The following is a 24,213-nucleotide window of genomic DNA, read 5'->3' on the forward strand; positions in this document are numbered from 1 at the left end:
ACGAGTGAACGCACGCACCTCGTAAAGCTGATCTCGACTTCGCTGCCACTTCTCCTTGTTCAGTGCCGATTTGGAGTACTTGTCGGCTAGTCGCACGCCACGGTCGAGGCACACCCACATCATGACCTTCGAATACACGAAGTGTTGCTTGTCTCCGCGCACCTCCCACATTCCTTCGCCACACCACAAGGTAAGAAGCGAACCCTCGATCACGATGTCAAGAGCCTCATGTGTACCGTGGTCCTTGAGGTGCCAATTGTCGGCCACAAAGTCAACAATCTTGCGGATATAGCACCACAGGTCGTAGCTGATCGGAGAGAACTTGTTGTAGATGTACACCGAGTCCTGCACCACACAACCGACAAATTTGAGTTTTGAGCGTTCCTTTGGCCGACCCTTGTGCGGAATGGGAGGGGTAGCCCGAACCAGCAGCTCTCCGTAGATGTCCATCTGCACTTGGTTGTAGGCGCCATTACCAACTCGGACAGGGCGTGAACCTGCCGCCCAGAGAAGGGGAGAGCCATCAGAATCGCCATGGAGCCTTGATGTTGGTGAGCGTCGTCTCGCCTCGCACCTTTGTAGCCCTCCAAGTGGTCGAGCTCAAACTCGGGCAGGTGAGCCTCGCCGTGAATGCCGTAGAGCGGTTGCAGCTGTTGGCCCTGCTCGTCCACCTCCCTGCACCGGGCCTCCAGGTAGCTCATGAAAGCGCTCGCCTCCCTAATGTTACGCCCCCCCCCCCAATGCACGTCGGCGTCAGTCAACCCCAAACCAAAGCCCATCAGAGTCAATCCAGGGATGCGCAGCCGGCCCATACTTGTAGAAGCCGATCCGCAAGAAGCCGTAGAGCGTGAACGCGGCATCCCGCAACCACGTGTACCGATAGTCCCAGTTCCTGACGCCTCCCAACTCTGCAGATAATTTGACGGGTGGAGGGGCCATGAGTTCAGGAGGACTGGACCCGATAGAGAGAGAGAGAGAGATAGCAACGTACCTTCAGGAAGAGAGCAGGTGGGGGCCGCCACGATGGCGCCCGTGGGCGCAAACGTGAGCAGCTTCATCACCAGCGCGGAGCGATGCACCATTTCACGCCAGCGGCCTGTGTTGAGGATCGATACAGCATCACAACATGAGTGGAGGAGAACGGCAAAGAAAACGAGCGTGAGCGGTGGACCTTTGTAGGTGCATTGCGAGAGCCATTTGTGCCAGTACTCGATCGTGCTTTCGAACACCTCGTCGGTCGATACTGCGTTGTGGTACGACAGAGAGAGCGTCAGTCGTTTCGCTCCTAATCATGACGTACGGCACAAGTAATGCAATTACCCTTGTGGCAGACGTCGTGGTGCTCCTCCTCAACATCGCAGAGAATGAAATTCACCTTCCTGTCTCCCTCCTCCATGCAGATCTCGCCGATCGCCGCCCCATTCTCGATTTGCGTGTCTTGTGTTGAGAGGGAGCGCAAGCGGTGAGCATCGGCCAGCAGTGTTTACTGTGGTGAGAGCGAGGGATCGAGTACCCACGGGAGAAAAGAGGCTGAGGTCAAGCAACTTGGAGGAGAAGCAAATGCCACACTTTGTATGCTTCACCTCATGTGGGTCCCTTGAGTAGTTGAAGCCCAGCTTGCACTCCATATTGAAGCACATCTTTCTGTGTACCACTGCAAGAGTGTTGTGACTTAGGCATGACTTGGGTGCCAGGAGGTAACAGTGCCAATAGCAAGGGGGGTACCGGAGAGCTGTCGAATGAGCGCATTGTGGGTGCTGGAGCCGTTGACGCACAGCCCCTTGTCTCCCACAGGCATGTAGTCTACCACCTGTGCAATGCCGTCTTCTGTCGATATGCGCGTCACCAGTACGTTGGTGTCCAGCCTGCCCGCGCCGCCCATTACAACCATCAGCTCTTCCCCAAAGCTACGTGTGGTTGTGTGGTGAGCGCACCAGTAGTACTGCTTGTAGTGCACGTCGGCAGAGCCCACTGGGCAGATGGACCAGTGCCCACCCTTCCTGCTGTCCAGCAGCGAGCAGAAAATCGACGGGCTCTACACGCAGGGGCCACGAGACCGTCCATGAGCATGCGCTACGGGGGGGGGCAAGAAGAATGGCCGGTGCAGGGAGGGATATGAGAGGGGGGTCATACGTCAAAGTGGGGGAAACACATCCAGTCGATGGTGGCGTTGCGCCCGACGAGGGCTACGGTGCGCGTGTTGCCCACGATGCCGTGGTCTTCAATGGGCAGGTACTCGCCCTCGTGTTCGACTTTCGCCCGGCCCTTCGCATGCGTTCGGGTGGCATTCCCTTCCGCCGGCGCTCCCTCCTTATGCTGCTTCCCCTCCATGTCTTTTATCTCTCTTATCTACTCTGGCGTGATAGTGTAGGTTTTAGGTTAGTGGTCTCTTGTTGAACTGATAGGAGCGGAGAGTACCTCTTGGCGTGTCCCTTTGCATCAGTGACCACCAGCGGTCCAGTTGGCTGACGGCGCTCTCGTACAGTCCCAGCGAAGATTCGGCCGAAACACGCATCTCCGCGCACTCCATAAGAATGTGAAGTATGTAAAGCATCTCAAGGATGTATTCACAACAATGGCGGGAAAAAAAGAACAAATAAATACAGCGCTGGCACAGGACGTCTCAGGACTGGCTCAGCGACAAGGTGGAGGTGGAGGAGGAGGAGGAAGAAGAAGAGGGTACGGCCTTGAAGCGGGCGTTGAGCGACCGCCTCGCGAGCCAAAGGAAGCCCAGCGCGACGCTGAACACAAGCAGGCCGAACACGAGCGTGAGGACCTCGATGATGAACTGCTCCCTCTTGAACACGCGCAGCGTTGGCGTGTCCCACCTGTGTTGTGTCAATTTGTTTTGACGTAGAAGCGACAAAGAGTGAGTGAGAGAGATCAACAGTGTGGCACGGTGCGCGTACGTGGGCTCGGTCCACAGAGGCTGCGGGTGAGTGCCGAGGAAGAGGGCCGTCGAGTGGCTCCACTGGGCCCAGTTGGCGTCCCATTCGAGGCCAAACGGCGCCGCGTCGTGGAAGAAGACGCTGCTGTTCCGGCACACACCACTCACGCACTCCATGTTGTGCTGTTGCGCAGTGGTCACATGCACGACGAAGACGGCGAATGAGCACACTGGGGCTGCGCGCTGGCATGAGTGAAGGGGACATACGCCTTCGGGGCAGTGCGAGCTGGCGGAGCAGTTGGCGTGCAGTTTCGCGGGCATGTAGTATTGGGGCGAGGTGACCCAGTTGAGCACCTGGTGAACGAGGAGCGCGTTGATGTTGTAGGCGGCTTGGTCGTGGCGATAGAGGCCGGCATAGCCCGTGGGCGGGTTCGGCGCCTCCACTGGAATGGGAAGGGGTGGACGCGAGTGGTAAGAATAGCTGACTACTCTGCAGAGTATGCGTGAGGCACAGTTGTCTGAAACGTACCGACGCCGAGCAGCTGCCTCTTCATGTCACACGTGTTGTTGCGCACCAGACAGTCGAGCAGGTCGTGCACCTAATTGACCGTCGGTGGTTAGAGCAAAGGTGAAGACAACAACGAGCGGAGACGGTCTCGCGTACGAGTGTGCAGTTGGGCTTGAGCTCCTGCGGAGGCGCGACGTCATGGACCAGCTGGTACAGGGTGCGTGCCACGAGACCGGCCGCGGTGCAGACGCTGTCCACGTTCACGTTATTCCAGTCGTCCCATCGGCTTTGGAAATACCTGTTTGAGAGGTGCGGCGCCGCGGTCAATGTAACTGCCAACACATTACAGGCGAGGGACCCCACGCGTCTCGAAGGTTAAGCGTACGGGTTGCGATAGGTGGTGTTGAAGTCGGAAAGGAGCAGGGCCGGCAGCGAGCTGTTGGCGAGGAGGAACGAGTGGAGGGACGACGGGGGCAGTTCGAAAGCCGGCTCGAAAGCGGGCTTCACGCTGACGCTCGAGCCGGCGACGGCAGTGAGAACGTCGAGCAGTTGGGCCGTTCCCTGCGAAGTGGCTTCCCTGTGAACGTACACCGTCGGGTCTGGACCAGAGAAAGGGGTGAGTCCCCTTACACAACAAATTCCGCACATTCCATTTGAAGAACAAACGTACTCTGGGCGTCGAGCTGGCCGAGCTGCTGCAGATCGATGAGCGCGTGAATACGAGAGAGGGAGATGTTCTTGAAGCCGTAGTCGGTCATCCACGGATCGGCGCAGCGCACGCGGCCGTTCTCGCCGTGCACCACCGACTTGCACTTGAAGTGAATAAGGTCCTCTACGAACCTGCGGCTACCCACGTAGCCAAACGTCTCCCCCGTCCAGAAGCCGAACACCAACTGACGTTTGGCGCGCACTGGGGAAACAGCCATCATCAGCAACGCACGTCGTGTGTATCGCGCGTCGTGGGGCGTGTGCAAAGGTGAAGCAGCGCACCAGGCGGGGTATAGATGCCGCCCTGCTGGGCCTCAAGTTTGCGTTGGTCGGCCAGGGCGTGGATGGCGGTGAGCAGGGTCGTGATCCCGCTGGCGGTGGCCTCGGCGCCAAGAGCCAGATCCTGGAAGATGGAGTTGCTGTCCAGCTGGGACATAACCAAAACAATGTCTCGCTCCGCGTCCACCCCTGAGAGCAAAGACCAACGAGTGGTCAGCAGCGCCCGTGCGGACGTGAAGGGGCGATGAAAGTGGAGTGAGCACGCACCCTCTTCGAACGATCCCCACACGCTCTGTCCGCCGACGGGATCGCAGTAGCCCCGGCGGAGGCAGATGTTCGAATCGCCGGCGCCCCACATGAAGGCCTTGAACTCGGCAGACCACTTGGGCCACGAGTCGAGGCGCTTGTTTTCCCTGGCCTTGTGCACGAGATCCTTCCCATCGGCGTCGCTGTTGAGGGAAAACACGGGGAAGGGCAGCTTCTCCATGAACCACGCGTTTCCCTGCAAACAAGAGCGGAACAAGGTGAGCGAGTGTAGCGGACGAGATGATGGCAGGCCTATATAGTAGTACGCATGGGTTCCAGTCGTGGGAAGAGTCCGGATGAAGACCCCACTTCTTGTTGGGGTACTTCTCAGCGGGCGAGAAGCCAGTCTTGCCAGCCCCACACGCGAAGCCTAGACGTCATGAAGAGGTCACGACACGTGAACTGGTGGCGTGGTTCGCTGTGCTAGAGTGGGTGTACCGGTGGCGTTGCTCGGGAGCAATGCGATGCCGACTACTGCTTTTGTTTGATGAAGGCCGTCGATGATCGTCCTAAAGCGGGTGCAAAGAGAGGAAGTTGAGAAACTCGTGCGATCAAGACAACACCACTGTAACCTCCAGCACGCCAGGTACGGAGTGCGCACTTGTTGAAGAGGTGACCAGCGAGCACGATGGCCTTGAGGTCAGTCCAAGTGGCGGACATGTGGTCCTTGAAGTCGAGGTACTCCGCCTCAGTCTCTATCGGGTATAGGGACCCCACAGACCCGCCCTCTGGCGCTTTGGGGATGCATCAGCAGGTGGGTGTGGACAAGGGCATAGGATACGTACAGGAGCAGCCAACTTCGCCCTCCGAGTGAAGAAGCCGCACGCACGCCTTGACGTCGGTTTTGTGATCATAGATGAGATCGTATACGTAGTCGGGACCCGGCTCAAACGAATCGGCAGCTGCCAGATTGAACAGTCAACACCATTTCAACGTCAGGGAAGGTGGCGCACGTACCCGCAAGGCCACACGATGCAACGCAGAGGAGCAAGAATAGACCCCAGATGGCGCCCATTCGCCCCATTTCGATTTTATGCAAGAAAGATGAAACGAGTTAGCTGTGAAAGAAATGAGCGAAGTGCCGAGAAATGGCAGCGGAAAATGTGTAACGGTCACGGGGAAGATTAGATTATCTTGTTTTTTTTATTTTTAACTTAGTGAAGAATTAGGTACTGCTATACACTCTGTACGACGCACGCCATCAGCGTTCATCACAAACACTTGAAAAACACTTCGTTCGCTTCGCTCTACGTTCATGTCCTCCGATTCGACTGGTCTTCCGATTCTGCCGGGGGGTCGGGACGCTTACTCGTCCTGCGAGGCGGCGGTGGAACCGAGGCTCGACTGGTACTTGGTCACGGCCTTGGTACCCTCCGACACGGCGTGCTTGGCGAGCTCACCGGGAAGCAGAAGGCGCACGGCAGTCTGGATCTCGCGGGACGAGATCGTGTTCCTCTTGTTGTAGCGAGCCAGGCGGCCGGCCTCGAGGGCGATCCTCTCGAAGATGTCGTTGACGAACGAGTTCATGATGGCCATGGCCTTGTTCGAGATGCCCGTGTCGGGGTGCACCTGCTTGAGCACCTTGTAGATGAAGGTCGAGTAGGACTGATAGTTCTTCTTCGAGCCCTTGCCGCCCTTGGTGCCCTTCTTGCCCTCGCCGGCGGTCTTCTTGACGCCCACCTTCTTGGTGGCGGCGGTCTTCTTGCCGCCCGTGGTCTTCTTCTCGGCACCCTCGACGGTGTCGGCGGGCTTCTTGGCGGGGGCCTTGCCTCCGGTCTTCTTGGGGGTCGACGACATCTTAAGTTGGGTTGAGAGTGAGGGAACGCGTTCGGTGCTGTTGCGACTGATGGAATAGCAGCAATGGCCGCGGCCCGCCTTTTTATGCAGCCAGATGACCGTTAGCGTCAACGGAACGGTCACCGTCAGTTTTCCAAACACTTCGACCAATCATTTACGTCTGTTCAGTTTTCTCTGTGCTTTCTGCAAGACAGCCAATCATGAATGAAGGAACTAAAGAAATGAGTAAAGAAATCGATGCTGTCAAGGAAAAGCAGGGTACAAGAAGTCGGGCGACCGTTGCGTTCCAGTATTCGATTCAACTCGCCTCTACTCCAACAACCAACTTTCATCAACAATGTCGCACGTCGGACGCGGTAAGGGCGGTAAGGGCCTCGGCAAGGGTGGCAAGGGCCTCGGCGGCGCCAAGCGTCACAGGAAGGTGCTCCGCGACAACATCCAGGGTATCACCAAGCCCGCCATCCGTAGGCTCGCTCGCCGCGGTGGTGTCAAGCGTATCTCAGGCATGATCTACGAAGAGACCCGCGGCGTGCTCAAGGTCTTCCTCGAGAACGTCATCCGCGACGCCGTGACCTACACCGAGCACGCCCGCAGGAAGACCGTCACTGCCATGGACGTCGTCTACGCGCTCAAGAGGCAGGGCCGCACCCTCTACGGCTTCGGCGGCTAAGCGTCATCCACCCATAACTCGAGTCCAGCCTGTACATTCCGGTTCGGGAGAGAAGAGTTCTCCCCTAAGTTATCCAATCTAGCAATAATAATAAAAAGTTGATACTCCTACAACGACCGCTAGCGCATCCTTGCTCCTTTCTCAATCCTCACCAGCCCCGACGAGCTAGCAAAGATCTCTGAGTTTATTCCTAACGGCTAGTTTTTGGCCGCCTTCTTGTCTGAAGACCGAGATTTACGTTTCAAAGCAGGAAAGCACAAGCCGCTTGGGTGCTCGGAGGCGATCGATAACCGTACCAACCACGCTTGTTGTTGGTTTAGCCGGCCAGTCGAGATGGTGTGCGTTGAGCGATCTTCGCCGCTACATTCCAACTCAATAACAAGTTATAATCTTGCACTACCCATCTACTACACCCACCTCTTCCAACGTGCCACGAGCTGAACGGCACTCAACACTGCAAACTGTTTCGCCTTGCTCGCGTAGCAACGGCTAGTTTCCCTTGCGCGGGAAACAGAAAGGGTGAAGACGCTTTGAATTCGACGCGCGGGTACGGTCACAGGCAGACCCTGCACGCTTTGGGATCTCGAGAGTAATGGGGAAGATTGAGCACGCAGGTCAGGCGCAAAGATTGAAGCAGCAACAACAGCGAGTGCTCGTGATGTTTTGATTTTCTACTTTTTATTTTGTTCGATTAAATGAGACGCACTGTACACATAGTGAAGCGAATGAAGATATACAAAAGAACCTCGCTTACTCGTCCTGCGAGGCGGCGGTGGAGCCAAGGCTCGACTGGTACTTGGTCACGGCCTTGGTACCCTCCGACACGGCGTGCTTGGCGAGCTCACCGGGAAGCAGAAGGCGCACGGCAGTCTGGATCTCGCGAGACGAGATCGTGTTCCTCTTGTTGTAGCGAGCAAGACGGCCGGCCTCGAGGGCGATCCTCTCGAAGATGTCGTTGACGAACGAGTTCATGATGGCCATGGCCTTGTTCGAGATGCCCGTGTCGGGGTGCACCTGCTTGAGCACCTTGTAGATGAAGGTCGAGTAGGACTGATAGTTCTTCTTCGAGCCCTTGCCGCCCTTGGTGCCCTTCTTGCCCTCGCCGGCGGTCTTCTTGACGCCCACCTTCTTGGTGGCGGCGGTCTTCTTGCCGCCCGTGGTCTTCTTCTCGGCACCCTCGACGGTGTCGGCGGGCTTCTTGGCGGGGGCCTTGCCTCCGGTCTTCTTGGGGGTCGACGACATCTTGGGTTGGTGTAGTGGAGATGGGAAGTGCTGGGTTGTTGATGATTTCGACCTTCTCTTGCCTTGTCTTTTATCGCCCCTCGCCAAAAAACGGCCAACTTCTCAGCCAATCAACACCCGCCCAGCGGTTTTCTCTGTGCTTTCTGAAAGACAACCAATGGCGTACGTCAGTTGCGCGCAGCTTTTGTGCAACGAGTCACGCGATTACGGAAAATAAAAAGAAATTATTTTCATTACACACCAGGGAGACTCACTGCTGGGCGGTGATCTTCCTCTTGATGTAGCCGCCCTTGCTTGTGGGCAGGAAAGCCTTGGCCTCGTGCAACTCCTTCTCGAGCCACCACACGCCACCGGCGGGCATGGACTTCTTGGCCTTCTCGACGTAGTCCTCGGCTTCGGCCACGCGGGCACGGGCCTCGTCGACGGCGGCCTCGGCCGCGGCCTGCGCCTCCTCTCCCTTGACCCGGGCCTCGGCGGCCTGCTGGGCGGCCTCGTTGGCGGCCACGGCCGCTCGATCGGCCTTCTTCACGGCGGCCTCCTGGGTGATCTTGGCCTTGCGCAGCGGCAGCGGGTCCTCGCCGAGGTGCTGAGCGAGCTCGTTCTTGGCCTTGTTGCGCTGCACGACGCCGCCCTCCTCGCTCCGCTTCTTGAGGTCCTCGGTCTTGTGATTGTAGGCGTCCTCCTGGGCCTTGAGCTCGTTGAGGGCCTGTTCCAGCTCGGCCTTGGCGGCCTTGAGCTCCTCCTCGCGCGAGCGGGCGTCGGCCTCACGCGCGGCAGCCTCGCGCACGGCCTCGGCGGCCTCCGTGGCACGGGCGTTGGCCTGGACGAAGGCATTGTGCACCTCGTCCAGCATACGCTGCGCCTTTTCAATCTCCTCCTTGCTGCCCTACAGATCCCACAAAAGCACAGCCACTGCCGGCGTGAGCAAGAAGAAGAAGCGTGAAGTGTGTTTGGGGGGGGGGTAGAAACCTGGACGGCGTTGACGAGGTACTTCCAATCGATGTTGTACTTGAAGATGAGAAGATGAGTGAGCGGGACGCGCTTGACGACTTGACCGGCCTGGATGGCGCCGGTCGAGCGCAGCTTCTCCCTCATGGCCTGCACGGTCATCGATTCCTTGAAGTTCTCGAGGAATCGATGCGCCTGGAACTCATCCAGATCCGAGCCCTCGGCCTTCTTCTCTTCATTCAGCTCGGCGCACTTGTGCACAAACTGCCACAGCTTCTCGGCCTCCTCGCTCAAATCGCCCCAAAATGAGTTGAGGAACCACACTGCCTGTTCCTTGTAGGTCCTCGCGCACAGCTGCTCCAGCTTCTCCTTATCATTGGCACCCGTCAGCGCCATCTTCTCTCTTCGTTTGATTGCGCTGCTCTGTGTGACGCATTGTAGGAATGTCAGAGCAACCAAGACAATTAGTGAAATATCTCAAAAAGCAAGAAATAATTCGAGGAAGTGACCGTTACGTAAAAATACAATATTGTATTTTTAATCCAACATTTGATTTATAAAAAAGAATGGAGAAGGCTAGCAACGAAGACGAGCACGAGGATCTCACCTGGGTCATGACTCCCGAGGACGACTACCTCCTGTTGGCCCACCAGCTCGAACATCAACATCACGCCGGCAAGAAATCATCCATGGCAAGAAAGGATGACAGGCTTGTGGTGCCTCCGGCCTCGTCCTTCCCTTCCTCTCCCCAGAGATCTGCCCCCGTGTCGGCGAAGAAGACCCTCACCGACATCTCCTCCTCGCCCGCCGCGAAGAAGTCTTCTAAGATCACCTATTCCTCCCTTTCGAAACCTCCTCCGTTCTTGTCGCGCAAGCGCAAATCATCACCGAACGAGATCATCATCACAGATGATCAGCCCGAGCCATCTTCCACCTCTTCCTCCAGCTCCACTTCCTCATCCAGCTCTACCAGCAGCACCTCCGCCTCGTCCGCTTCTGCAGCAGCCAGCCCAGCACTCAAGAAGCAAAAGTCGATCAACCACTACTTCGGCTTCCAGAGGCAGACCTCTTCTTCCTCTTCTTCCTCTACTTCGCCATCTGCACGCGAGAAGAAGACCGCCTCTGCTTCCTCCACAGAGAGCAGTGGCGAAGGCCCGCCCAAGGAGCCCTGGTGGCTGCGTGCGGCGCGGGGCGACGCCGACCAGGGACAAACAACTCGCAGGGCCTCGCGCGGGCAATCCGCGGCCAGCGGCGCGCTCCTCACGAACGGCGGCCACGGCGGCTCGAGGGAGAATGGTGCAGGGCGGGCCGACGACGAGCACCACCACCGCCACCAGCAGCAGCGAGGGAGGACGGGGGACGCCAACCGATCATCGGGCCACGCAAAGAAGAGCTCTCTGGGTGCTGGCACGACCACCACCGGCAGCAGTAGCAGCAGGAGTGCAGGAGGTGCCACCCACTACGTTGACCGATGGTAAGCAGCAACCCACCTCCACCCGGTCTGTTCGGCGCTCAACATTGACGCGTTTTGCTGACGTTTGTTTTGCGTCTATGTGTGTCGTGTGTCGTGTGTCGTGTGTCGTGCACCCCCATCAGGGACAAGCAGCACGTACGAATGCCGTGCTCGCCCAAGAACGTGTACGCACCGACGACCAACTGGGGAGGAGGACACCAAGTGGTACCATTTCCCTCACCGCCTTACGGCACCAGCGTACGATGTATCGATGGTGTGTAGTGGATTTGAGGTGGCTCACCTTTTACCTCCCTTGATAATAGCTGGAGAGCAAGTGGGAGTTGATTCAAACCGTGCTCCAGCAGTCGATCGTGGATTCGTACGCCATCGAAGAGGCCATTCTTACTTTCAACCAATCCTACAAGGTGACCACACACACACACACACACACACACACCAACACACACACCAACACACACACACACACAAAGCAAGCGGCCAAACGGCACAACTAAAGCTCGAGCGCCTCCCGCCTCATGCCGTGCACAGAACAAGTGGAGCTTCGGCGGCCTGCACTCGTTCTTCGCCGAACACTGCAGCCCCGAAGAGCGGAGGCTCTTCTTCGGGTCCACGCTCCCCTTCATGATCGACCTCGTCCTCTCCACCAAGGAGATCTGCCCCGAGCCCATCGAGTTCCTCGAGAAGCAGAACGACAAGGTCATCATGCTCAGCCAGAAGCAGATCGCGTGTCTCCTCGCCAACGCCTTCTTCTGCACCTTCCCCGGCCGCAAGTGCGCTTTCTTTATCTTTTATTTTACTTTTATTTATTGTTAGCTTGTATGATTATTTATTGTTAGCTTGTATTTATAATTATCGTTCTTACTATTTATATATATTTATATATTTTAAACAGTATTTTTTTAAATAATTATTTATTCTACTAATACGGCGCCACGACACAGCACGAAGATGGGCGAGAAGGCGGTGGGACAGAAGTACCCGAGCATCAACTTCAGCGACCTCTTCATGAGCCCCATGACCGGGCAGCGGCTGGGCAAGCTCCAGTGCATCCTCAACTACTTCCACCGCATCTCAAACCAACGTACGCAGCACACATGCATGCACGCACGCACACCGCGCGCCCGCCGTTGATCATGGGCTCATCGGACCTCGACGTGGACGTGTTGTTCGCTTTTCCCCTTCTTTGTTTGTTTGTTTGTTTGTCTCTTTGTCAGCTCTGGTGGGCAACGTGTCCTTCCACAGGCGAGTGCTCCACGACTTCCCGGATTGGCAAGCCAGCAAAGCTCCGCTACGACGACTCACCGGTACCGCCCGCTCGACCAACCGTCATCGCGCTCGTGTGGTGTGTTAACCCAATGCGCCCTCCCCTCTGTTTCCGTCACGTCTCCAGTGCGATCCGACGGCACGATCGAGGACGACACACCGGCCGAAGGCCTGGGTACGGACCCTTCGCTTCGCTTCAATTCACTTCACCCCTTCAGCTTCTGTGACCACCGCGCTACGTGGGAGCCGCAGCGCACCTGACGACCCGTCTTTACATTTCTTCGTTTCTCACAGAGGTGGACTTTGCCAACAAACTGATCGGCGGCGGTGTACTGGGTCGAGTACGCTTCTTCGTTCTTCTTCGCTCTTCTTCTGCTTCAGCAGCTCACCGAACGCCCACTGCGCTCTGCTATGTGACACATGCGTCGATCGCGATCATCAATGGTCAGGGATGCGTGCAAGAGGAGATCCGCTTTCTCATCAGCCCCGAGTTGATCGTCGCCCGACTGTTCTGCGCCGAGTTTGATGACAACGAGGTACGGCGGCTCGTCGCCCCACCCGGCTCACCCGGCAGAGACACCGAGCGCTGACGCCGTCGATATGCGCGCGCGTGTCATGTGTGTCGTGTCATGTGTCGTGTGTGTCGTGTGTGTCGTATGTGCACCCGACTACAGTGTCTGGTGATGATGGGCTCGGAGCGATTTAGTGACTACACGGGCTACTCCGATTCGTTCTGCTTTGGCGGCGACCACCAGTACTCCCCTTACACCACCGCCACCACCGCCATCACACCTCCCTAATCAACCACCAATCTCTCTTCACAGGGACGCCACGTCGCGCGATGGCTGGGGCCGCATGCGGTACGCTTGCTCTTCTCACTTCATCTTCTTCTTCGCGGCTCCCCATGATGCTGACCTGGTCATGATGATGACGATGATGATGCTGATGATGATGTAGGACGACGATCGTGGCGATCGACGCGCTCGAGTTTTCGCGGTGGGGCGCGTCGGACGAGTTCCGGCAGCGTAACGTGGAGCGGGAGCTGAACAAGGCCTACTGCGGCTTTCTGGCCGTTGACGACGGCTCACCTCCCGCGGCCTCCGCCCTCCCGCTCGTCTCCACCGGCCACTGGGGCTGCGGCGCGTTCGGCGGCACCAAGGAACTCAAGAGCCTCATCCAGCTCATGGCCGCCTCCCTCTCGCGACGCGACGTACTGCCGACCTCCCCCCTCCAGGCGACTTAGAGTACTAATCACCGCGCCGCTCGGGTCTGTGCTCAGATGCTGTACTTCACGTTTGGGGATGAAGTGTTCGCCCAGCGGCTGAAGGACACCCACGCGCTCCTTCTTCAACAGAACGCCACCGTACACGCACCACTCAACCCCCCCCCCCAACAACCCTCTACACCACCATAGTCTCACGTTTCTCTGCTGGCGCGTTGGCAGGTGGGCGACGTGTACGAGGCGATCACCGAGTACGCCGAGCTGATGGAGGACTCGCAGGGCAACATGGACCTCTTTGACTTCCTCGCCGCCCGCTTCGGCTAACAGTCTGACGACGATGACGATGACAACAAGAAAAGAAGAACAAGAAGAACCAGTACTCGTCATAGCATTGCGGTATCGTTCATTTTTGTACAGGTGAAGGAGTAGAGCGTACGGTCAGGAGAGGAAAAGGGAAGATGAAGAGGAGGCGGCGGAAGAGCTTTGGAAGCGGAGGAGGAGGCCGGAGAAGTGGAGGCCGGAGGCGGACCGGCCCTTCTGGCCCAGGAGGCCCGTGAGCACGCCCACCACGAACGTGCGGTGCTTGCGGAACCCCTGCAGGAACGCGCCCAGCGTCGACACATGCGCGCCGGATGGCTGTCCGCCCGACGTCGCGTAGTCTGCAAACGCTTGGGACTGCGCACGCCGCACACGCCGCACACGCCGCACACACGCACCGGGTCAGTGGCGCGTGTTGTGTTGTGCCAGGGGGCGGGGAGGGAGTGGGAGTCGCGCACGAGAGCAAAGATTTGGGTGAGGGAGGCGTGGATGGAGGGAATGTTGGAGAAGGCGCAGTAGACGGCGAGCTTGCGGAGGAAGGCCTCATGCAGGCCCACCACCTCCTCCACGTCTGTCCCGCCCCTGGCCTCCCCGCCGCCCAGCTTGTCGCACATCTCCCCAAACTCCACCTCGATCACGTCCTACACAGCACCGCACACACCGCACACACCGCACGATACGACAGCAAGGTATGAGCACCATGCGAGACGCACCAGTGAAGCTGTGTGTGGTGTTGGGTACCTGGATGTAGTGCAGGAGGCCGTCGGCGAAGAGAGACATCTCGAGCCGCAGCAGGCAGGCGAGCCGCACGGCGGTCTTGTCCTCCGCCGGAAGACTCGAAGCCTTCGCCTTGGCAGCCGCTGCCGCCGAAGGGTGGCGCGACCACTGCTTCTGCGCGACCCACACACGCTCGAGGTCCATCTGTACGCGGCGCAGTCGCAGCAGAAATCGGAACAACTCGTTGTATCTGTCGTATGTGCGGTGTGCGTGTGGTGTGTTTGTGTGTGCGGTGTGTTGCTTGTTAGCGCGGTGAAACCCGAAAGAGCACGGATACGCACCTCTCGGTGATGTCGTCGTTGAAGAGAATCGACAAGCCCACGTTTGACTTGAACTCGCAGCTCAACTTCAGCTCGTCCCAGCCTGCGTGTGTATACCTAAGCACGCGCAACAACGAACGAACGACACGCATCACACACACACACACACACACGGTACCGAGAAGGGCCGACGGGTTGCTCTTGGATCGCGGAAGGATGAGGCGGACGTCGACGAGTGGACTCGCCTTCTTGCCGGCGTGTCGCGGCTCCTCTGCGCCCGCGCCCGTGACCACCAGTAGTGCCTCGCGCCACAACCTTCCCACCTCTGCACGCCCCCCCCCCCGCACACATAGTGTTGGTTCTAGGCTAGCGTATCGTGTGGTGTTGTTGGTCGTGTGCCGTGTGCCGTGTGCCGTGTGCGGTGAGTTACCTCGTTCGGAATCGTCGGTCGGGGGTTTGCAGAGAAGAGGCCGGGCCTGCTCGAGGAATCGGTTGTAGAGCTCCCCGTGGCCAAACAGATAAAAGTCCCGCAACACCTGCACACACAACAATTCAGAGCCAGGCGCACACGCCGCACACGCATACCGCACGCGCGGCGCACACGAGGGGGTAGAGCGCACGGTCAGGTGGGCGGGCAGATCGGCGTGGTGGAGCAGCCAGCGGGAGAAGTGGGAGGTGAGGCTGCGATGAGTGGCGTGGATGGTCTCCTCCACGGCGCGCAGGTCGAAGCGATCGACCCGCGCGAGGGCCACCAGGCGCGCGGAGAGCAACCGCGTGTCGTCCCGCCACCTCTGGTCTCCGCCTGACTGCGCGAACAGTCGGCAGGCCTTTGCATCCAAGTGGTCAGCTCAGCGAGATACAACACACATGCCACCACGCACGCACGCACGCACGCACGCACGCACGCACGCACGCACGCACGCACGCACGCGACACATACACACACATACACACATGCATACACACACGACACACACGCGCGACACAACTCACCTTGCCGATGAAGAGAATCTGTCGGCACACTGGAAGGCCCAGGTAGTCGGGAATCAGGGCCTCTTCCAGCGACACGTCCTCTGGGAGGGAGTCACTTGTCAGCACCGTGTGTCGTGTCGTGTCGTGTCGTGTGTACCCTGCTGGCCGGTGGTGGAGTAGGCCGGGCGGATGAAGAACTCGTTGCCGTTATCCACCAGGCGTCCATATACCGTCCATGCCGCGATGTAGTGGAAGAGCACGCCGTGACACGCCTTCTGCAGTCTGCGAGCAGAAGCGTTGAGTCGCGTGTGTGTGTTGATGCTGATGATGATGATGAGAAGGGCGTGCCTGGTGATGGCGCGCTGAATGTCGTCGTCACCACAGAAGCTGGCTCGATGTAGAACGTTGAGCAGGGCCGGTCCGTTGTCTTCGCTCTCGGCTCTCTCCGCCACCAGCCGATCCAACGCTGGCATTACGCTCGCGTGCTGGGAGGCCATGTCGGCTTAGCTTCGCTTGGCGAGATGGAACGGTGGAATAAGTGTTGTTGCACATACCCGGCTCAGCTTGACCTCGAGCTCAGAGATGGGCACCTCGCGATCGGGCAGGGAACCCAAATCGAGCACATCTCGGCTGTACTCGCTCAAAATCGCACCCAATTCACGACAGAAGGCGCGATTGTATTGTCCTGGTTCGCGATGAAGGTTAGGGGATGAATGCGTGGTCGTGGAGGTCTAGTGGGTGGGTACCCGTGGAAGCACTTTGTGAATGGAGACCCGCCCCTGCAAATTTGCGCAATCTGTGATAGATAGCACCCAATTCCAGCAGATGGCCTTGCCGCAAATCGATGGCAGATGCTTTTGATGAAGATGGGGGATGACCCACCAGCCGAGCCTGGAATTGACCCAACAGCATGTTTCTTCGATGCTTGCTTTGGAGTTGATTTTGGCGCGAAAAGACAATCCACATTTTACTCGTTTATTTCAATTTGGAGATGGAAGATGGCAACACGGCGTTGGGTCCAACCCATCGTCTCTACAGGGCCGTGGGCTCCAGGGTTCTCGCGCAAGATGAATGGGACGCCTGGAACGAGGAAGAAAAGACAGCTGCGGTAGGATCCGCGTGGGGATGGGCGATGCTCCTGCCGCTCGGGCCAAATGGGGAGCAGCTCGGGCGCAAGCTCTCATCAGCCAGCCAGCCGAGGTGCGTGAAGTACCTCGCCCGACTTGTTTGCCAAGCCCGGTCGAGGGAAGCAGCACTGGGCGAATGTCGGCGATTCGTGGATCAACTGCCAAATGCGGTTCCATCAGGGGGAGGTGAGGCCAAGCGGAGGCGCATCAACGGCGAGGACTCAGAAGCTGACGCGATTGACCCGTACCATCCCACCTCAATTTTTTATCGCGATTTAATCTAATCTTTCGTTGATGATTTCGTAGCATCCGGCCAAGGAAGATCAAGACCATCAGGAAAGATTTCAAGGACACCAAAGAGGGCCGGCTGGGTCTCGAGCACTTCCTTGACGCGGCTGACCTGCCGTCCCGGGTAGCTTCTAGCTTTCTTCCCTCTCGCCTTCATCTTGAGGCACACGAGCTGACGTGTTGGTGTATGTGGCATGATCAGGAAGTGTACCAGTACATCCACCACAAGGCCAGCATCACGACCATGCCTCGAAAGATCTTTCATTCTTCCTCCCTCGTGGCTCTTGGTACCGTTCCTCACTCCACCTGATGTGCACCAGCTCCTGTAAGCCATAAAGCGTTGTTAGTGCGCTCAAGAGCTCGCTCGCTTGCGTGTTGTGCCCTGTCGCGCAGGCGTGCTGTTTCAGGAGTACTGCCAGTACATGGTCGACCGGTTCGCTGACGACCAGGCAAACCAGCAACCTGACGGCGACAGCGCCACGACCACTCCTCAGCAAGAAGGGGAGTCTTCACCACCATCACACCACCCACCGGCGACAGAACAGCCAAACGACGAGGCTGACCCCCCGCCACCAGCGGCACAAGCCAGCACCAGTCCAGGGCCGGCCGAGTGATGCCGGCACGAGCAAGCAAGAGGGACTGTGTGGTCCTCATCATCTTTCGTTTTATGTACATACTACTTCTCTGAGGCTAGAAAAGAACAAGTCAGGCCTCGACGATGCCGCTGTTCTTCTCGCTCCAGGTCTGATAGCGCTTGGCCCACGTCGTGCTCTGTTGGGCGTACCACGCGGATGCCCTCGTGCCCCACTCCTCCCGGTACTCGCCCATCTTGGTCCGGAACTCTTCGCTCTGGCCCGCCTCTGCACAATCAACACAGGAGCGTCAGCTGACCGTACGTTATGTCGTGTGCGTGTCGTGTGTGTGTCGTGTGTGTCGTGTGTCGTGTGTCGTGTGACGTACTGTAGCCCAGGTAGCCGCCCAGGGAGGCGCCCAGCACGAGTCCCCAGCCGAGTGAGGCAAAGTTGCTCTGCTGCGCGTTGGGTTGCGTCATGGTGCGCTCCGCCTGGTTCATGCTGTTGTTGCTGGGTCGGCTCAGAGACATTGTTGTCTTGTTAGTGTTTGTAGTCCTGTGTCCTGTGCGTGTACACTGGTTGAGTTGTTGGTCTGTTCGTAGCCGACCCAGTCCTGGTTTTATGCCCGTGGCCAACCACAGCCCTCCTTCCTGGAAATTCGCCCTTCCGACCTTCTCCCAGTTTCCTGCCCTGTCCGCATAAAAAGCTGGAAATGGACCAGGCGATTAAATACGAAGAAATTCGACACCAACATGTTGTTGTTGATCTGGTGGCACGGACAGACATCATCACAAACGGGACGATGGTCCCTGGCGATATCGTGGCTTTATCGCGTTTGTGGTGGCTTGTCGCGACTGTCGTGACTGTCGTCAGCACCATCATCGAGTTGGTCGGCGATTCGATCGAATTCGTCGAGTTGCGCGAGGAGCATGTCGAACTTCTGCTTGGCGGAGAGTTCGTCGGGCTGCGCGGGTGGAGCGCAGGGCGAGGGCTCCGACGTCAGCGGGAAGACCGGGGCCGTGGTGAACACCAAGTCCGGCCGGTTCTGTAAGAACCGAAGCGTGGGCAGCGCAACCAGACGATCTGAGGTGGTCGTGGCCCTCCATTAGTCAGTGCTCGAGTCGTTGTTTTGTTCCACCACACACACACAAGAGCTGAGGTGATACGGTACCACGCTCGTCGACGATGACCGGCGTCGTGACACGAATGTCCGACGGCACTTCTCGCACCGCAGTCCCGCTGTCGCGCCACGAACGACAATGTTACCGACGTTTGAATCGAGGGGGGTGGGGTAGAGGAGAAGGTGGGGCAAGGAGCGTACATGACGTGGGAGACCTTGTAGTCCTTGGTGGTGAGGCGCCGCACAAAGAAGCGGTCGTCGGTCGTAGGCGGCGGCTGTGACGCGGTGCTCGCGCGGCGCTGGGGTTGGCGGCCACCGACGGTGAAGGAAATGGCGAGCCTGTTCTCCCACAACAGGGTCTCGCCCGGGCGAATGGGCTCCTTCTCGCTCGTCATGCGCCCTGAAGAGACAAGAGCTTAGCCCAGCCGTGCACATGTGTGCGGTGGTGCGTGTGCGTGTGCATGTGCGTGTGCGTGTGCGTGTGCGTGTGCGTGTGCGGTGGTGGAAAACGTACGTTCGGGACAGATAACGAACATCGATTGGTGCGGGGACTAGAGTCATGAGGATGGTGGTTTGCGGTCAGCGATCACAAAAAATGAAGCAACGAGCCAGTTGAAAAAAGCGAAAGCGTACGGAAAGGAGCTGGATGAGGCAGCCACAGGCGGTGAAGGTCGCCTTGAGATGATCCGGCAATATGGGTGTAAGCCCGCGGCCCAGTGTCGCAGTGATCCCGCCCGCGGCATAGGCGGCGGTCTTCTGCATGCGCTCAGTGATCTCGCGCAGCATCGGGAGCTTGAGCGAGAGCCGCTCGGCCCGCAGGCCGCCCACACTCACCAGCGCGGCCTGGAGCACGCGCATGCTGAGCGGCAGCGAGAGCGAGTCGCGAGAGCCGCCGAACAGGGAGACGGGCAGGTAGACGTGGCCCAGGAACTGAGGCGACGGCAGGGACGGCTCGGCGCCGAAGGGAGAGAACCGGGCGGGGAACGGGCGCGTGGAGAAGCGCGAGTGGGTCCGCATGATGGCGTTGACCTCGGCCTGCATCTCGTTGCGCGCCTTTTGAAAGTGGTAGATGGTGCGGCTGAGGTCCTCTTTGCCGATCTACACAAAACGAAACAGCACCGCACGTTTGTTGGTCACTGTGTCGTGTGTGTCGTGTGCGTCGTGTGTGTCCTGTGATGTCCGTCCGAAAGAAGAGCGAATGGGGTTACCGTCTCCCAAAGCAAAGGGAGGGCTTGTCGGATCCGGTTCCGGTGAAAGGTCATATTTTGGTTGGTGGGGTCGTCCACCGCCTCCTGGCCAAAGTGCGCACACGTGGCCATCAGTCGGTCCTGTTCACGCACACGCACACGCACACGCACACGCACACGCAAGTTCGTAAGTTGGTTTATGCAACACTCAGTCTTACGCGTGATCTGCCTTACCTTCGAGACTTCGAGCAAGGGCCGCACGATATAGAGCGGACTCGGATAGCTGTCGCTGCTGGGCGTGTTGAGTGTTTGATTGGACAGCGGAGGGAAGAGCGGCGGCGCCAAGCGGGTGGACGTCATCGCCGCCTTGGCGCTGCCGGACCCCGGCGGGACCGGCGGGAAGAACTGAGCGTGGCGTTTCTGGATGCCCGCCAGACCGTCCACGCCGCTGAAGTGCGCCAGCCGCATGATGAACGTTTCGACTTGATCCTGCGCGTCGTGTGTGTGGTGTGTGTGTGGTGGTGGTGGTTAACGGTTGCGCGTCAATCTCGGTTGAAGCGACCACATGGGCGAGCAGTTGAGGCCTACCTCGAGTTGGTGGGCGGTGAGCAGGTTGTGGATGCCTTCGCTCCGGCACTTCTCATAGAGAAGCATGTAGCGGTGCTTCCGCGCAGCCTCTTGAATGTGGCCCGGCTGGGCCGGCTTGTCCCATGGTCTGTGTAGAATCTCGTGCCGTATACCCTACGCGGTTCGCCTTGTGCGGTAAGCAGACCGAAGCCATTGTGTGTGTGTGTGTGTGGTAGACAAACTTGCGCGGTCCTACAGACGTACCGACGTTGGTGAGCCAGTCGCGTACTCGCTTTGCCTCCTCGCCGCTCTCTGGCCGCAGTCCGTGATCCACAGTGAGCGCCAGCACCTTGATGCCCCTCTTCTTGGCCCAACTGGAAGGAGGGAAAACGGGGTGAGAAGTGAGCTCAAGAACGGCGCGCCTCTCACCATCAGCAGAAGAAGGAGGAGGGAGTACTGGTGTGTCAGGAGGCACAGGGCCATGCTGTCAGGACCACCGGACACGGCGATGGCTGCACGGAGGCAAAACAGTATTATGCATTGTATTTTATTAATCAGCGTAAAGGGGTGGTACCGATGGAAGAGCCTGCAGGGACCTTGTCCAGCTCGGCCTGCATCATGAGGCGAGAAAATTCATCGCTGGAGATGTGCTGTGGTGCTTTCGCGGGCGCAGCTGGGCCAGATGTAGAAAATCGGCGAGACTGAGGGGCTGGAGAAGTGATGGGAGATGAAGAGGGATGCAGCTGGAAGGCTGCAGCTCGCAGCGGACTACACAGAGGCCCAGCATCAGTTGCAACGGAGCTGGTGGCGAGTGCAGCCCCCTGCGGCGGCAGCGACCGAAGGAGACGTGGTCGCGGCACCACCAAGCCTCCGGCCCGGGCACCATTCAACCACATCTGCGGCGCTCGAGCACTACAGCGCTTCATCTTGTGTCTTTGAAAAATCGATTTATAAAAGTCAGATTACAAGGATTTGCGGGATTCTTTTTCCTTTTGTTTCTTATTTTGATTATTGTGAGAGATCTTGGTGTGAGCATGAGCGAGGGCGAATTGAGTGCAGGTCCCGCTGCTCCGCCTCCCAGGCGTATTGCCAAACGCACCAAGCCTCGTCGACGGCTTATCGATGAGATGCCTGGTAAACATCTAATCCTCGCCGCTACTGCTACTGCCCGTACTCCGTACTTACTTTTGTTGAATTCCCTTCAGAGGTCGAGCCGAACACGGAGGAGGCGAATGGGACTCCTCTGCCCGAGCTAGCGCAAGAGACCGATGCTAGTACAGGCCTCCTCCCTGCGCCCCCTTTCGCGCCAACTGGCGCCACCCGGGTGGTGCATGCTTAACCTCCTTGGCCTGGCACCACAGTGCTGCAGGCGGAGGCGGCGCAGGAGCTGGCCGAGCGGCTAGACACCCTTAGGCAGCTGGCAAACGAGCTGGACCACGACCGGTGGCGTCTGCCAGAAGGCCCCACCACCCTCCTCTGAAGCTCGCTCTCTTGTCTTTCCGTTGTTCATCTTTCCCGTGTAGATACATCACCGCAGTTCAGGCGCACTGCACTCCCTCTCGTGTGTGTGTGGTGGTGGTGGTGTGTCCAGTTACTTGCTCCATGCTTCTTGGCCAGCAGCTAAGAGTCATTCGGTGCTAAGGTACAGCATACCCTCTCGTGCCTGCTGGTGCTCCTTGTGCTTGTTAACGTGTAAGTATTTACAGAGCTACATACGAGCTCAACTGAATATATGTTTGATACATTATCCCTCTTTCTCCTTCTTCATGACATATCTCATGACGTGGCTCTCTTCGTCAGGCCACCTTGATGTTCTTTCGTTCACTCGAGCTTGGGGCCAGAGGAGATATGCTTGGCCACTCGGGCTGTGACGCTGGCGATGAGGCCCGATACGGTGAAGATGCCGCCGACGATGGCGCACAGCTGCAGGAGGAAGTGGCCCAGCGAGCCGCGGCCGCGCGTGATCTTGACCGTGATGGGCGAGATGTCGTACTTGAAGTAGACCGACGGGGTCTTGCCCTCGGGCGTCGCCACGTCGTTGAAGTTGTACGTGAACTGGTACGTGTGCTTCGTCCTGCCGTCAGGGCTGCATCCAGAGCAAGAGAGGTACCAGGTCAGTTACCATGTTGTGTGTTGTGTGTGTGGCGCGCGTGTCTGTGTCGTTGATGTGGGCTGGTGAACGTACAACTCAAGGATGGTGGGGACGATCTGGATGTAGTACTCGTAGGACACGCCCACACCGTTCTTCCGCTGGCTGTTGGCCTTGGTGATGCCGTCGAGCGGACGGAAGAGGCCCACCACGTCGTCGTCCGTGTCCTGGTCCCTGGCCTGCGCGTTCAGCTCGGCCACCACGTTGGAGTGCCAGTTGCGCCACGCCGGAACCGACACGCCCGACGGATAGAAAACTGGGCCATCAACACCAGGTCAGTCTTTGCCCCACTGCTGACGTCAGCGGGAGACATGATTGGAGGGCTCACCTCGGGGCGAGTCGGTGAAGAAGAAGGAGTTGATGTTGTGCTGCATGTCGATGTCCTGCGCCTGGACGTTGCGGCCGTGGGTGGACAGGTGGAAGTTGCCGGGCACCTTGGGCACGTTGATGTAGCCCGCGATGCTGCAGCCGGACAGCTCCGAATCCGGGCTCTCCATGTGGAGCTTCACGATCGACTTTTCCTGGAAGTCTTCCACGCCTCCTCCCTTCACAGCCACCACAGTTCCACCACCAGGTGAGCAGAGTGCGCGCGTGCGCGTGCGCGTGCGGTGGTGCGCGTGCGGTGTGTCGCTTACCAATACGTCTTCCGTGTCGAGTGCAATGACGTAGCAGGGAATGCGTGGGACTGTGACGTTGATGTTGATCCGTATCTTCTCCAGGTTCCTGGGCGTATCGACCAGCATCTGTGTCTCCGTCTTGATAGACGCGTAGCAATATCTGTGTGCGATGCCGAAGCGAATGAGCCAACTCATCAACCAGGCTTCACGCATGGAAACCGCAGGTGTGGCAGGCAGCTGGGACGACGTACACTTCCCAGCTGATGAGCATGGCCATGATGGTGAGGCACACGAGCGAGACGATGGCGCCGGGAACGGAGCCCTTCGTCAGGTCCTTCGGCACCCGCCTGTAGAGATCGAAGCCTGAACCGCGACAACACTGAGTCAGGCAAGGCCTCTTATGAATCAGAGTGCTTAAAAAAAGAGATGTGTTATGTTTGGCTAACACTTACTCTTGAGCAATCCAAGCATCGAATGCGCCATGATGATGATGAAAAGAAGAAGGATACAAGCGAGAGAGATAGTTTGAAGGTTTGAATGAAGGAAGAGACAGACAAGGCACTTTATGCCCGGGGCACAGGTGGTGCATCGGTGAGCTCACGGGGCTCGAGAGACGCGGGGATCAGAAATGTCGCGTGGATGATGAGGAAGGAAAGCCATCGTCAAGCAGGAGCCGAGCGCGCTAAGCTCTGTGCCAGTCTGTGGTGTGATGTGCTCCAGTTTCTGATCCTCTCGTGTTTTTCACCCGAGATGACCGTTCCCTGGCATGAAGACCAGAGAGCCGGCGTTCGAGTGTCGCCCTGGCTTGACGCGGCGGGGGCACACCTCACTCGACGCCTTCGACGCCCTCACGGGGGTGGAGGGCAGGCCGTCAGACTTCCGTTCAGTTCTCGCCAGGCACGTAACCCGAGCTACGTAACACAAGCAACAACCAATGACAGCACGAACAAGCTGT

At 58.4% G+C, this 24,213-nt stretch overlaps 13 protein-coding genes across 13 annotated transcripts in view; 3 read left to right on the forward strand and 10 right to left on the reverse strand.

The window, feature by feature from the left end:
- The window catches only part of ACA1_265830 (glucosyl hydrolase family protein), a gene marked incomplete at both ends in the record, with an annotated part of 1,119 nt that extends 418 nt beyond the window's left edge, over window positions 1-701 (reverse strand). Inside the window, 4 exons of the mRNA XM_004341395.1 lie at window positions 19-173; window positions 237-345; window positions 427-497; window positions 575-701. Of these exons, the coding sequence (XP_004341443.1) occupies window positions 19-173; window positions 237-345; window positions 427-497; window positions 575-701 (462 nt within the window). The remainder of the gene's footprint in view (window positions 1-18; window positions 174-236; window positions 346-426; window positions 498-574) is intronic.
- Window positions 702-753: 52 nt separating this feature from the next.
- Window positions 754-2,331, reverse strand: ACA1_265840 (glucosyl hydrolase family protein; the record flags this gene model as incomplete). The annotated part of the gene is made up of 9 exons (XM_004341396.1): window positions 754-908; window positions 992-1,096; window positions 1,172-1,243; window positions 1,321-1,423; window positions 1,518-1,654; window positions 1,726-1,865; window positions 1,935-2,003; window positions 2,042-2,073; window positions 2,134-2,331. The coding sequence occupies 9 exons, from the start codon at window positions 2,329-2,331 to the stop codon at window positions 754-756; spliced, it is 1,011 nt and encodes a 336-aa protein (XP_004341444.1).
- Window positions 2,332-2,623: 292 nt separating this feature from the next.
- Window positions 2,624-5,712, reverse strand: ACA1_265850 (nicastrin protein; the record flags this gene model as incomplete). The annotated part of the gene is made up of 15 exons (XM_004341397.1): window positions 2,624-2,828; window positions 2,910-3,070; window positions 3,155-3,330; window positions 3,417-3,486; window positions 3,552-3,693; window positions 3,781-3,994; window positions 4,066-4,235; window positions 4,260-4,305; window positions 4,386-4,571; window positions 4,650-4,884; window positions 4,955-5,058; window positions 5,127-5,197; window positions 5,290-5,422; window positions 5,474-5,590; window positions 5,646-5,712. 15 exons carry the CDS (start codon window positions 5,710-5,712, stop codon window positions 2,624-2,626), a joined length of 2,097 nt encoding a protein of 698 aa, XP_004341445.1.
- Window positions 5,713-5,993: 281 nt separating this feature from the next.
- Window positions 5,994-6,485, reverse strand: ACA1_265860 (core histone h2a/h2b/h3/h4 superfamily protein; the record flags this gene model as incomplete). Its single annotated transcript, XM_004341398.1, has 1 exon — window positions 5,994-6,485. The coding sequence occupies one exon, from the start codon at window positions 6,483-6,485 to the stop codon at window positions 5,994-5,996; it is 492 nt and encodes a 163-aa protein (XP_004341446.1).
- A 337-nt stretch (window positions 6,486-6,822) lies between these two features.
- Window positions 6,823-7,155, forward strand: ACA1_265870 (histone H4, putative; the record flags this gene model as incomplete). The annotated part of the gene is made up of 1 exon (XM_004341399.1): window positions 6,823-7,155. One exon carries the CDS (start codon window positions 6,823-6,825, stop codon window positions 7,153-7,155), a length of 333 nt encoding a protein of 110 aa, XP_004341447.1.
- A 750-nt stretch (window positions 7,156-7,905) lies between these two features.
- On the reverse strand, window positions 7,906-8,397 carry ACA1_265880 (core histone h2a/h2b/h3/h4 superfamily protein; the record flags this gene model as incomplete). Its single annotated transcript, XM_004341400.1, has 1 exon — window positions 7,906-8,397. One exon carries the CDS (start codon window positions 8,395-8,397, stop codon window positions 7,906-7,908), a length of 492 nt encoding a protein of 163 aa, XP_004341448.1.
- A 250-nt stretch (window positions 8,398-8,647) lies between these two features.
- ACA1_265890 (uncharacterized protein) lies at window positions 8,648-9,741 on the reverse strand (the record flags this gene model as incomplete). The annotated part of the gene is made up of 2 exons (XM_004341401.1): window positions 8,648-9,283; window positions 9,367-9,741. 2 exons carry the CDS (start codon window positions 9,739-9,741, stop codon window positions 8,648-8,650), a joined length of 1,011 nt encoding a protein of 336 aa, XP_004341449.1.
- A 170-nt stretch (window positions 9,742-9,911) lies between these two features.
- ACA1_265900 (poly glycohydrolase family protein) lies at window positions 9,912-13,628 on the forward strand (the record flags this gene model as incomplete). Its single annotated transcript, XM_004341402.1, has 14 exons — window positions 9,912-10,819; window positions 10,942-11,023; window positions 11,122-11,223; window positions 11,348-11,589; window positions 11,761-11,900; window positions 12,034-12,123; window positions 12,210-12,257; window positions 12,377-12,423; window positions 12,532-12,618; window positions 12,757-12,836; window positions 12,907-12,942; window positions 13,040-13,292; window positions 13,362-13,445; window positions 13,527-13,628. 14 exons carry the CDS (start codon window positions 9,912-9,914, stop codon window positions 13,626-13,628), a joined length of 2,301 nt encoding a protein of 766 aa, XP_004341450.1.
- Window positions 13,629-13,742: 114 nt separating this feature from the next.
- ACA1_265910 (Spc97 / Spc98 family protein) lies at window positions 13,743-16,128 on the reverse strand (the record flags this gene model as incomplete). Its single annotated transcript, XM_004341403.1, has 9 exons — window positions 13,743-13,979; window positions 14,081-14,263; window positions 14,364-14,589; window positions 14,681-14,762; window positions 14,838-14,984; window positions 15,090-15,195; window positions 15,280-15,465; window positions 15,653-15,732; window positions 15,789-16,128. The coding sequence occupies 9 exons, from the start codon at window positions 16,126-16,128 to the stop codon at window positions 13,743-13,745; spliced, it is 1,587 nt and encodes a 528-aa protein (XP_004341451.1).
- A 1,623-nt stretch (window positions 16,129-17,751) lies between these two features.
- ACA1_265920 (uncharacterized protein) lies at window positions 17,752-18,148 on the reverse strand (the record flags this gene model as incomplete). The annotated part of the gene is made up of 2 exons (XM_004341404.1): window positions 17,752-17,906; window positions 18,007-18,148. 2 exons carry the CDS (start codon window positions 18,146-18,148, stop codon window positions 17,752-17,754), a joined length of 297 nt encoding a protein of 98 aa, XP_004341452.1.
- A 296-nt stretch (window positions 18,149-18,444) lies between these two features.
- ACA1_265930 (tRNA(Ile)lysidine synthetase) lies at window positions 18,445-21,109 on the reverse strand (the record flags this gene model as incomplete). Its single annotated transcript, XM_004341405.1, has 11 exons — window positions 18,445-18,701; window positions 18,790-18,857; window positions 18,940-19,138; window positions 19,253-19,289; window positions 19,372-19,836; window positions 19,947-20,066; window positions 20,160-20,414; window positions 20,514-20,666; window positions 20,782-20,866; window positions 20,950-21,004; window positions 21,067-21,109. 11 exons carry the CDS (start codon window positions 21,107-21,109, stop codon window positions 18,445-18,447), a joined length of 1,737 nt encoding a protein of 578 aa, XP_004341453.1.
- Window positions 21,110-21,526: 417 nt separating this feature from the next.
- Window positions 21,527-21,972, forward strand: ACA1_265940 (uncharacterized protein; the record flags this gene model as incomplete). The annotated part of the gene is made up of 3 exons (XM_004341406.1): window positions 21,527-21,626; window positions 21,698-21,766; window positions 21,854-21,972. The coding sequence occupies 3 exons, from the start codon at window positions 21,527-21,529 to the stop codon at window positions 21,970-21,972; spliced, it is 288 nt and encodes a 95-aa protein (XP_004341454.1).
- A 341-nt stretch (window positions 21,973-22,313) lies between these two features.
- ACA1_265950 (golgi family protein, putative) lies at window positions 22,314-23,741 on the reverse strand (the record flags this gene model as incomplete). The annotated part of the gene is made up of 6 exons (XM_004341407.1): window positions 22,314-22,578; window positions 22,678-22,897; window positions 22,970-23,186; window positions 23,277-23,418; window positions 23,510-23,621; window positions 23,711-23,741. The coding sequence occupies 6 exons, from the start codon at window positions 23,739-23,741 to the stop codon at window positions 22,314-22,316; spliced, it is 987 nt and encodes a 328-aa protein (XP_004341455.1).
- Between the last annotated feature and the right edge of the window lie 472 nt (window positions 23,742-24,213).

This window comes from Acanthamoeba castellanii (genome assembly GCF_000313135.1).
Source record: "Acanthamoeba castellanii str. Neff unplaced genomic scaffold scf7180000084770, whole genome shotgun sequence".
NCBI classification, from domain to species: domain Eukaryota; phylum Discosea; order Longamoebia; family Acanthamoebidae; genus Acanthamoeba; species Acanthamoeba castellanii.